The following is a 12,163-nucleotide window of genomic DNA, read 5'->3' as shown; positions in this document are numbered from 1 at the left end:
CGATGTGACGACAAAAAGTGCAACGAACGTGCTGCTGCTCATGTCTCACTCTCCATAAAACCCACGAGCGCGAGAGTGTTTCATCACACAGCAGCAACTACCTGATCGACACGAGCTCTGCAAACACAAACGTAAATATAATTCTTTAATAATTATTATTACATAGAAATATAACGGACAATAATTAGCCTTGGAATTATATTTTAATTACTCACGATGATGCTGCTTCATTACTAACTGTTAGTAGGCTATTTAAAATGTAAAAAATGTTGCCTTAAATCTTTTAAATAAGCCTGCAGCGAAGTGCATTGTACTTCTTTGACCACTTTGAATTGTATTACTAACTTACAGTATATTAGAACGTACAGAAAGTACGAACGTCTTGAGTCAAGGAACTGCATGAAGCTGTTAACTGAAGCAAGTTTTATTTTATTCACTGGTTGTAGACTGTTTCAAATTTCAGTTGTTTAACTTTAGCAAGATTGATGCAGGATTGAGGATTTGATGTAACGCCACTAAGACTGAGTTGTCCCACACAACACCATGTTTGAGCAATATTTAGGGTGGATCTTGTGCTGACAGAGATGCCTCTTGTATTTGACTTCCACATTTACTTTGCAAATTGCTTTGCACAATACTGATGTGCAACTGTCATCTCAACTCAGCAGGCATCCGTCGCAGGAAGCTGTTTTTTGTAGTTGTTCTCGATGAAGACATAAAAGGACTGTCTCATTCCTTAGCATTACTGACAACAACTATTCATATTCTTTTTCCTCCCTCTAGAAGCCTTTCCAAATACAAATTTGTGTTTACCCTGAAAACACAAGTTTGGATTCACTGTAAAAAGAGGAAGAACAGAAGACCTCTGTCTCAATCGCAATAACTGACTTTCTCAACAGAGAGCAGGATGGAAAAGATGAAGGACAGTAAGGTAGAGTCTTTTCTCCTCTGTCTCTGCCTTTATACAGAATGAGTGGTGATGTTTAGCTTTCTTCTTTATGATTTATAAGTAAATGCGTTACCATGACTATGACCCTTTTAAGAATCATTTAGACATTTAGTCATAGACATTTTCATGTGTTGATGACTAACACATTCATTTTTACTGTAGTGTATTATTCAGTATTACTTGTAATAGTACTAAATTGCAGCATCATCATTAAAAATGAGTAACTACAAATATATTTTAATACATCACTTACAAGTTTCAAGAGAAATAATATAAAATTTTAGTTTATCATAAATGCTTGTCAGTACATTTGACAGTACACTTTACCATACTTCAAACACAACAGAATTATGAAGCTACATATAAAGTCCTGATTTTCAAAAAAGCATGCTAAAGTTTAGCTAATTGCATTTAATATAGACTTAAACAAGAATACATTTTAATTTAATTGTAGATAACGTCCGAATAAGTTTCCTTAAAAACAAAACAAAAACAACATTAAGTTTGCACTTAGTAAGCACTCTTTTAAACGTATGCTAAAGTGTCCTTCCTTTTCAGGGATTACATGCAGAAATTATGGTGTTACATGTAATATGCATAATCTGCTTATTTTTATGGCAGTTGTTTCCTAGATATGTTTTCATAACATGTACCATAGTTTGTGATATAGATGTTACTACAATGATCCCATATACAGAAAACTGTGGTTACCATGCAAGAACTGTAGTAAATATTTAGGGGATGCCTATGGGCATCTGGTGTAGATTTGAAATGTTGTCATTTGTTTTTAATTCCCTCACAAATATGGAAAATTATTGTGTAACCTTTGTGTTGCACTAGTGGGTTTAATGAGGTATCCTTGGCTAATGTCTGTTCAGGCTATTAGTTTTCAATTGATTTGACTTATCGCCTTAAGAAATATAAAAAAAATACAGTGGCGGTAGTGGAACATTGTTTGAGCTGCTTTGTCATCTTGGATTGCAGCATGTGATTTAAGAAACCAAGCTGTGCAAAGGGAACCAACAAGGAGAAATGAATGTTTACAGCAGGGTTCAGTTGGCATGTTCAAACTTGAACATGATATGAACAGCATCCTGACCGGTTCTTACTTGTTTTAGAATGGACCGACAGAATGGAAATTTCCAATCCAAGTGTGCCAATTTAGCATCCATTGCAGCTCATTACAAATCTATTAAGTGAGTCTAACACTTAAGTGTGTTGATTTAATAAATGAATGTGGTCAATTAAGTTCGGGAGACTGGGGGTTGCATGGTGGGATTTGGGGTGCAAATATGTGGTTTGGTCTGTTCTTCTCAATAGGGATGAAAAATGCAGTGATGGATCATCCTCTAACAGCAGAAATCATTATGAACATTAGATTCATAAAGATGGCTCTTGGCTACTTATAGATCACATGATGACACCCATATCCTTGTTTACAGTCACTCCTCCTGGAGTCAGCTTGTGTGTGTTGAAGTCTTTATCATAACATCAGACCGGTGTGCACATGCCAGAAGGGTTCTGTGCACAGGTTTAAAGGTGCAGTGCAGTCTTTTTTTTCGTACTGACATTTGCCAAATGCAGTATTGAGGAAGTTCCTCAGAAGCAATCCACTACAGATCATTATAACTTCATGGAAAACCATTGCAAATGACCTTTAAAAAAAATCTAAAAATACAAATGTCACCCAATACACCCTATAGAACAGGCCCTCAGACTGTTAAACTTTATAATCCATTACCCACATAGCTTAACATGTGAGAACTAGTGGGAACTGGCCTAAATGTGTGGGGTTTTTTGTGCCTGTGCCACTGACATGTATTTGTGCCATCAGTCCAGGCGGATTTTAACTCTTTAATCTCTGGTCAACTTAGGTTCCTCTGCAGCCGTACAGAGGTTACGTAGTTGACAGTAAGCTTAGGTTGTTATTTCTTTGAATTTGACACAAGATAAAGAAACAGACATTAGATCAGAGCAGCCATGACAGTTTCAGATTTTGTTCAGGAAAAAATGACACATAGAGACACAAGCATTCCAGTTATTATTGCTTACTAATTTATGCAAGCGTCTTGTTCCACTTTCACACATACTCTGGGAAATACTGTATTGTGTAATATGTTGCTATCAGAATTTGTGAACCATTTAGAATTGAATTGAGAATGTCTAGACTCAATTCAGTTGCTGAATTGAAGTAGCAAACAAGGATGCAGAATTGCATTTTGAATTTGAATGTGAGGAAGTATAATTAAAATTAATTTAAATTTAAAGGATTTCATAGCTGTAATTTTTTAATAGGGTTTAGCAACTTCAAAAAAACTTGAAGTTTATAGGCCTTACAAACAGGATATTGAAGGAGTAAGTGCGACTACTGAGTGACGTGAGGGTGTGATTTGTGCAGTGGTGGCTCGTGGGTTTTAAAATAGAGGAGGCACACTAATTGTATTGGTCTGGGGATCCCTGCCGATTATTATTATTATTATTATTATTATTTGTTTAACCACTTTAAAATGGCTTTTTAGTTGCTTTTAATCAGAAAGCGCAAAGAAAACAACACATACAGCAAGATAATATAATTTCACTTACCTGGCCTATCACTTGAAGCAAACATCCATCCCTAAGAAGGTTTTAAACCACATTTTAAAGTGGTTAAGCAAATAATAATAATAAAAGTCTGTGTTAAAAGAGCCGACTGCTGTAACGTTAGCCTAGGCCTGGGCGATAAAACGGTATCGATATTTATCGACGGTACACCTTCATCGATAACGATATAAAAAATGTTCGATATAGCGCACGATATAGGCATGTACTATGAGTGATGCAGACAGCTCACACAAACACGAACACATGCTGAAATGAGTGCTGTGCCTGCCTGTGATGAGGACATTGTGAATAAAAACATTAATATTAGTCGAATTTAAAATAAACATTTGCATTTGAATGCAAAAATAGTACAATCGAATGTTAGGAGTGGGTCAGGGAGCGTCATCAGTGGATATATGCCTATATATATTTGTTGTTTGTCTTAATAAAGTGGGCAAATTAAAAATACAGTGGTTAAATAAATAAAAAATTATATTGCTCTGTTTTAAAAAAGGTTATAAAAAATGTCAATAATTATCGTTACCGAACGATATGAAACATATATCGTTGATATATTTTTTAGCTATATCGTCCAGCCCTACGTTAGCCTATATCCAGCTTAGGCATGTTCTCCCTTTATTTTAAATTTGTATATATACTATTTAACACATGCTGAATTGAGTGCTGTGCCTGCCTGTGATGAGGAGATTGTGAATAAAAACATTAATATTAGTCGAATTTAAAATAAACATTTGCATTTGAATGCAAAAAGTGGGTCAGGGAGCGTCATCAGTGGTGCGCGAGATGCGGTGATGATGATGTAGGCCTAAGTGACGTTGCATTTTAATATTTTGTTAGTCTAGCCCACGAGATGCGCTGCTGCTGTGTTATGCATTCAAAATATTAGAGAAATATAGAAATTTACGTCTCTATGATGATTGGTTGATATACCAAAAGAGAGGCTAGCTTCCCCTACGAGGTTTCTTTTCTCAACACTCCTCAGCGCTGAAAGTGAACACTCGATGGTGATGGCTAATTTTTTTTTACCAACGGAGGCACGAGAGCTCAGCTCTCCTCTGGCCTCCCCCTCCCCTTCTCTAACATTTAGCGGTTGTAAATACATCCGCAGATTCGGTACATTCGCGATAGAAAAGCAGCGCTTTCCAACTTCATTAATATGTTATGGTATTACAACTGTGAAATTACAAACAAAAAATACACATTCTGAGACATGAACTGAAATTAATTGTGAATTTTATTATCATTAAATCGTCCTCCTCACATTTTCACCTCAAAATTTTGGGGAAGCTGTGCCTCCCCCGAGGAGCCGCCACTGGATTTGTGTGCTAAAAATAAAGGCAAAAGTGAGAAAGACTCTGCTATTCTTTGTCTGGTTGGTTCTGTTAGCCTTTTAATGCAGGAGTTTTCAAACTTTCTGATGCCACGGACTCCCAAATTGATGACCCCCTTTTGAGGGATCCTCAGTTTCTATCTTGCTTTCATTTTTCTCCATGTCACAGTACGTGTATTGCTTCTTTTTGTCCAGGGGAAGCAGGTGACATGGTGCCTCATGTTCTGCGTGTCCACGGCTGTCATCGGCTCCTTGCAGTTTGGCTTCAACACAGGCGTCATCAATGCACCCGATGTGGTAAGTGTTTCATTACGTGAGTAGAATATGGACTTCAAAAAACAACACTTAATTCCTTCATCACTCATTGTCTGTCTCTCTGTTGATGATCAGAAAGTGAAGAACTTCATCAGAAATGTGACTGTGGAGCGCACTGGAGAGCCAATGGATGAATCCACATTGACGACATTGTGGAGTGTAACTGTTTCCATTTTCAATGTTGGCGGCATGATCGGGTCTCTTAGTGTTAGCACTCTAGTTGACAAACTAGGGAGGTGAGAAAATTAAAAATCACTCAGTTTCTTTTAACATAAAACAAATATATTCATCATCCATCTTCTCATTACAGACGGAAATCCATGCTTCTGTCCAACATCCTGGCTCTGATTGGTGGACTCCTGATGGGTTTATCCAACATGTGCAACTCTTATGAGTTGATAATAGTGGGTCGTCTTGTTATTGGTGCATTCTGTGGCCTGTGTACAGGATTGACGCCCATGTATGTGGGTGAAATTGCTCCAACAGCACTGCGAGGGGCTTTTGGTACCCTTCACCAGCTCGGTGTGGTCATCGGCATCCTAATTGCACAGGTTAGATTTTCCTATCTATGATTGTTGATAAGAGATTAAAGGGATAGCTCACATAAAAAAAAGAACTTTCTGTCATTATTTACTCAGTTGCTCATTCAAACCCCATATAAAAATCTTATTTTGATGCAATTATAAAGACACCGAAGCTTGAAAAAGATTCAAAAGCATCATAAAAGTAAAATCAAATTAGTCTATACGATTTGTGTGCTATATTCAGTCTTCTGAAGTAATATGATAGCTTTTTGCAAGGTACAGACCAACATATGAGTCGTTATTCCCTAAAAAATCTTGACAACTCCTCGGCACATTCAGTAGTGATGTCCGATTTGTGAAGAAATTATTCTTTTGAGTCAGATGTTATTAATGAATCAGTTCATTCACATCACAAAACTGGTCTGAATGATTTGTTCATGAATTGGACTGTATGGTTCTCAAGCTGTAACAGAAAATAACAGATAAATAACAGAAATTTCCTAGCAAAAATTATTGTATGGCTTCAGAAGATATTTGGACCATTTCTATGACACTTTTATGGTGGTTATGGGTCCTTTTTGAACCTTGAAGGCGTTAGTCCCTATTCATTGTACTTAATGGAAAAGAGTTTTCAGAATTGATCCTTTTGTGGAAGTCTTACTGCTTTGCAATATATCGATTATATATACTAAAAAAAAAAAAAGAGTTATAAAAGGGTAATTTTTGTGGATTTCATGGTAGATCTTAGGTCTGGAGTCATTGCTGGGGTCTCAGTCTTTGTGGCCATTGTTGTTGGCTCTGACGGCAGTGCCTGCAGTGTTACAGAGCGTCATGCTGATCTTCTGCCCGGAGAGCCCTCGATACCTGCTGATCTCTCTGAACCAGGAGGATGAGGCACGCCAAGGTGAGTCTGCTATGACTGCTATGGACTGAAAAACGATTCTAGGGGCCCCTGGCGATTTTAACTCAGTTCCTGCCCCCCTTAGGCACAGAATTGCATGAGCAACTAAAGTGCATTTATTCTTCTGTGCTGACTATGTATGTCTTTCTCTCTTTGTTTTGCTCTCAGTGCTGATACGTCTTCGTGGGCATTCAGATGTGGAGGATGACATTCGTGAGATGAAGGAAGAGGCCATGAAGATGTCCATGGAGAAGAAGGTTTCTATTCCAGAGCTGTTCCGTAACTCCGCTTACAGACAGCCCATTATTATCGCCATAATCCTGCAGCTGTCTCAACAACTGTCCGGCATCAACGCTGTAAGTCTCACACTCCACACTTCATACAAAAGTTCCCACACCAGTTACATATAAATCGGATGTTTGAAACATTTTTATAGCCAACAGTGCCTTGTTTTCCAGGTAAAAATACTTAGCATATCCATCAAACAAGATATCTTTACTCTCTATATGTTTTGCTTTGCAAAAGCTTTGAGTTTTGAGGTACAGAAATAAAACATTTCAATGCAGTTCTATATATATTAGGGCTGTCAATTTTACAATGTTAATGTAATCAATTAGTGATGGAAAAAATTATGCATTAAAATGTTTACACATTTAACGCACATGTCCCGCTCCACCTTTGACCTGTACTTCATCTTATCATTGCAAGCAGCAGTGACAAGCACGATGCAAAACAAAGACAAAGAAAGAAATTCAAAATCTGCAATAAGGAATTTGAATACCATCGAAGCAGTTCTAGAGTGAAAGACCACCTGAACTAAGATTAGTCAGCACAAATGTATTAAGTCCACATTGGAAAGAAATAACATGCTATAACTAAATGGATTGCTGTGGTCTGTATATATACTATGTACTATTATATATTAGATTTATTTTTTCCTCATTGGCAATTTTTTATGCATAAAAACAGGTGATCAAATTAAACATATAATAACATATGTTTGTAATATATGTAATATATAATATTATAATAATATTCTCTCTAACAAGTTGTAATATATTACACAATTTTCCCCAGTAAATGTATCTTTAAAAAAAAATAATGCTTAGATATTTTTACTGAAAAACAAGACACACTTATTAATAAAACATTTTTTGCAGTTTTTTTAACCCTCTTAAACTTCTATCAATTTCTAAGGCTTCCTTGCATGTTTCCATCCTCTTCAGCTTAGAATATTGACATGAATCGCCCTAAATGTTGAACAGCTGTGTTTTCTGTAAATTTTCCAGGTAATTTATTACTCTACGGAGATCTTCAGAAATGCAGGTATCACTGGGCCAGTCTTTGCCACCATTGGAGTGGGTGCAGTCAACACTCTCTTCACTGTCATCTCTGTGAGTTTACACAGCTGAGCTAAAATACTCACATAAACAAAACCATCCCTGTTATTTGCCATTTTTATGCCCTTATGTCTTTTAAATACTTTTATGAGGGCATACTAAAATGTAGTTACTTGAGGGCTGTGTTTTGATTCTCCCACTGCTTTGCTCAACAGCTCTTCCTGGTGGAGAGGGCAGGAAGAAGAACACTTCATATGATCGGTCTGGCTGGAATGGCTGTCTGTACTCTGCTTATGACCATTTCTCTTAAACTTGTGGTGAGCTTGGAACTTTTGGGACTTATATCATTAAATAGCTCTAAATGATAAACCACTAAAAAATTTTATTCTTTTTTTTTTTTTGTCTTTTCTGATCTTAAGAACCCTACAGGAGCAACGGCAGAAAGTAGTGCTAATATGACTGCCATCTCCGAATCTGCATCTGCAGGGGTCAGTGTATGATCTTACTAATGAATGCCAACTTACATCTGTGTTGGAAGTCATTCACTGAAATGTATCATTTCTCTATTTCTCTCTCCAAATGGTTCAATTTGCATATACGGCTAGCAGGGAACTTCAGCAATCAGCATTCTGGCCATTCTGGCAGTGTTTGGATTTGTGGCCAGTTTTGAGATGGGACCAGGACCAATCCCATGGTTCATAGTGGCAGAGTTATTCGCTCAAGGTCCACGTCCGGCAGCCATCGCTGTGGCGGGATGCTGCAACTGGACCGCCAGCTTTCTTGTCGGACTGCTTTTCCCAAAACTATTGGTGAGAGCCTTGTCAATGAATTCATTAGTATCACATTTTTCAAGGACACAAGAACTAAACACATTATTGTGATCTTGCTTCCTTTTCAGAAACTGTGTGATGCATACGTCTTTATCATATTCCTCATCCTCCTTATCATCTTCTTCGTGTTTACCTACTTCCGGGTTCCCGAGACCAAAGGCCGGACGTTTGAGGACATCGCCAGTGGGTTTTCCAATGCTGCAAGCTCCAATGCTGCCAACTACACGTCCCCAGAGGGTGCCATCACAATGCCAGTATCCCCGTCATCAGAGACGGTTCAGATGACTGAATTGGCTGGCCAGGAGAAAAGCTGAGCAAACCTATAGAAAAAAAAAACATAACCCACACAATGAACACATACAGCGGACAACAGAGAACAGATGCAGCTAAATAATGGGCATTATTAGAAAGAAATAGCTTGGCGTATTTATCAAGTAGATCAGTGAGATAGACTACTTGATATATCGCACATCAGTGTTTTGACAAATAAATCACAATGTTACACTGCAAGTGTTACAGATAGCAACTGTTCAAATAATTTCTGTTGTCAAATCACTGTGGCATTTTTATTATTATTCAGTTGAGTTAGCTTCGAAAAGGTGATAGGGTTTAAAAATGTCTGAAAAGATGAAAAACCACTGACTTCGAGGTACTAAACAATGTTATGTTATTGAAAGCCTTTTTATGATTGGCAGTTATAAAGTCATTATGAGCTAAGAAGTGTTTATTGCATATGATTGCAGATGTTAAATTACTGTGTGTTTAGTTAGACGTAGAGTTTAGTTGTATTTTTAAGATAACTGATGTGTGAGAATTCTACTGAGCACTAAGCACTTGTGATCATGTAATCATGTGGCATTTTAAACTTTACAGTTAGATTACTCTGACTTAAATAGTTGGTTAGCAAAAAAATAAATAAAAAAATGTCCCATATTGCCCAAAAACTTAAAGCAGCTGTATGAAGTTGCTTTAAATCATACTGAATATGTGCTAATCAGACTCGCGTTGAACTGCTGTCCATTTGACTCCTGTTTTGCTGTTATGGCTACTGTTCAGGCCACAAGCATCTGGCCTTTTGTGCAAAGGACTAATTTAACTGTTTAAATTGGATGTTAAATTCTAGATTTTCAATATGTTTTGGATGGGTCCCGTACATGTCCAATTATGTATTTCAGCATGTGTTGCTGTTTATGTAGATGATATTGGTTGTAAAAGTCCCACTGAAGGGATGAAGTATCAGTGTTTAAATTAAGTATTTCTCATGATGATTGTCACTCAACATGACTGAATGAACAGCACTGATACAGGATCATATGAAAGTTAATCATGACATCCAGTCATCACAAGCACACATTTATTGTTTAATAGTCCTATTTGAGATTTTTAATTAGGCTTTTGGTTTTGGGAGGTAGTTAAGACTACACTGTAAAAGTTTTGCTCTACTGTGTAAATATATATATTTTTGTTTGCACTAGTCTGACTGGATGATTGAGATACTTTCTGGAGTTAAAAGTACACACCAAAGATGTTTTTTTGTTGTTGTTGTTTTTTTGTGTGTGTTGTGCGAATGTGTGTTTTATATATATATTTATATATTTTGTTATATTTATAGCTAGATAGATGTTTTTACTTTTTTATTTGTATTATTTTTTATTCAAACACAATGTCCTAAATATATGTGTATGTAATACCATAAGCACTTGGAAGCATAATTATTTTGCGAGATTGACCAGATTAAAACATTCCCATTGTACATGATTTGAGTGCTTGTGACTGTTCACATCACAGGAACTGTACATATTTTTTTATGCGATAACTGTCATGTGTCATGACAGGTCTGTTTCTTCCCATATGTTGCATCATATACAAGTCATGTATCCAAATAGATATTGCTTTACTTGTAAGCTACAATAATGGAATAGTTTACTCTAATAATAGCATCAGGTGTATTTATATATTTTTTAAAGAGGATCTTCCACTGTGCTTTAATTATGCTCTTTAATTAGACTTTTAAATACACATGCTTAAAACTGTAATTAAATATTTATGATTTTTTTCTCTCACTGCTGATATATTTTACACTTACGATATGACATGACATGACATAAGATCAGCGTCGGCCCCCCAATAAATTGTGCCTGCCCCCTCACTTTGTGCGCTCTGGCGCCGACCCTGCATAAGATTATTTTATTTTTGTAAATTCTCTAAATCCACTTGACAACTTCCCCTGCTCATCGACATTGAGTTTTGTAAACGAATTTGACTTTCTGTAGTTGTAGAGACTTGCTATGATTTTAATACCTCCATTGGGACTACTGAACTGGATAAAAAATAGGGATAAAAGAGGTAAAAATTGATTTAAAAAAATATAGTAAAGGAGGAGATGGCGTCAAAGAGTGTGAGTGGAAGAATTGTCAGGTAATTATACGCTTTCTTTTACACTTGTGTGTTGACTGACCGGACAGAATGATCAGGCTTCCCCCAAACGTACTTTTATAACTTGATTCACTCACAATGGGATAGAGAGTACGGCACCACCGCTGTCTTCAAGTCACTGTGTCCATCAGGGGGCGCTGTTTTCAAAGAGATAATTGAACAACACCGTAGTCTCCAGGAGTTCAACAGCTTATGTATGACTGTCTATATTGAATAACATTTGTAGGCTATGTGTGTGTGTGTGAAAAATGGGACATGACCAAACCTAGAAGAAAATATTCAAAATATGTATTTTTGTCCAGGAAAAAAGAAGCAATTGAAAGAAGAGAGGAAAAGAAAACACAGGCAGGTTTCCAAGCTTCTTTTACTGAGTGATGCATATTTCCAATTTTGCTGGCTGTGCCCTATCAGCATGCCAAACCAGAGCCTTCAACAAATGTGACTGTGAGAGCGTCTGTCTCCTTCATGTCTAGACACTTTTTCTGTGAACAAGACGGACTAGTTTTAGGTTTTCCATCACGGTGAGTGGCTAAAGTCAGTTTACCGGTCCCTTCATCTCTCTCTCTCTCTCTCTCTCTCTCTCTCTCCTCATTCTTTGCTCAGTGACTTCTCAGTCATAATCATCATCATACATAAATACTCCTCCCTGCTCCCCCATCCCCTCTTTTTCTCTCCTCTCTTAAATCTGAGATAAAAACGAGCAGACAGACTCCTCCTCCCTTCTCTCTCCTTCTCTCTCTCCCTCTCTCTCTCTCTCCTCCTGTCTCCCTCTCCTGTGTTCTTCCTCCCTGGACTTCTCTTGTGTGTTGCTCTGATGGAAATGTGGAGGATCTTTCTATCTTTCTCTCTTGTGGTCCAGCACAGTTCAGCTGAAGAAGGTATGAAACTTCCTTTGCTCCCCCTGGTGCTCTCAGCTTCCCTGTTTTGGTTTTTTTTT

The 12,163-nt window shown here is 37.2% G+C and overlaps 2 protein-coding genes across 3 annotated transcripts in view; both read left to right on the top strand.

Moving 5' to 3' along the window:
• Positions 1 to 9,115, top strand: LOC107744290 (solute carrier family 2, facilitated glucose transporter member 1-like). 2 transcript variants are annotated; one of them, XM_016557848.1, is made up of 12 exons: positions 1 to 131; positions 784 to 926; positions 5,076 to 5,177; positions 5,271 to 5,431; positions 5,506 to 5,746; positions 6,461 to 6,623; positions 6,789 to 6,976; positions 7,910 to 8,014; positions 8,176 to 8,277; positions 8,380 to 8,448; positions 8,569 to 8,769; positions 8,859 to 9,115. In XM_016557848.1, the coding sequence occupies exons 3-12, from the start codon at positions 5,100 to 5,102 to the stop codon at positions 9,102 to 9,104; spliced, it is 1,554 nt and encodes a 517-aa protein (XP_016413334.1). In that variant the 5' UTR covers positions 1 to 131; positions 784 to 926; positions 5,076 to 5,099; the 3' UTR covers positions 9,105 to 9,115. The 2 variants fall into 2 exon arrangements, with proteins under 2 accessions (XP_016413334.1, XP_016413333.1); XM_016557847.1 differs by having other exon boundaries at positions 784 to 931.
• Positions 9,116 to 12,002: 2,887 nt separating this feature from the next.
• The window catches only part of LOC107744289 (ephrin type-B receptor 5-like), a 54,756-nt gene continuing 54,595 nt past the window's right edge, over positions 12,003 to 12,163 (top strand). Inside the window, exon 1 of the mRNA XM_016557844.1 lies at positions 12,003 to 12,104. Coding sequence (XP_016413330.1) covers positions 12,041 to 12,104 — 64 coding nt within the window. The 5' untranslated portion in view covers positions 12,003 to 12,040. The remainder of the gene's footprint in view (positions 12,105 to 12,163) is intronic.

This window comes from Sinocyclocheilus rhinocerous, unplaced genomic scaffold, assembly GCF_001515625.1.
Source record: "Sinocyclocheilus rhinocerous isolate Xijiao unplaced genomic scaffold, SAMN03320098_v1.1 scaffold137, whole genome shotgun sequence".
Classification (NCBI taxonomy): domain Eukaryota; kingdom Metazoa; phylum Chordata; class Actinopteri; order Cypriniformes; family Cyprinidae; genus Sinocyclocheilus; species Sinocyclocheilus rhinocerous.
This window is presented reverse-complemented; position numbering and strand designations above follow the sequence as displayed.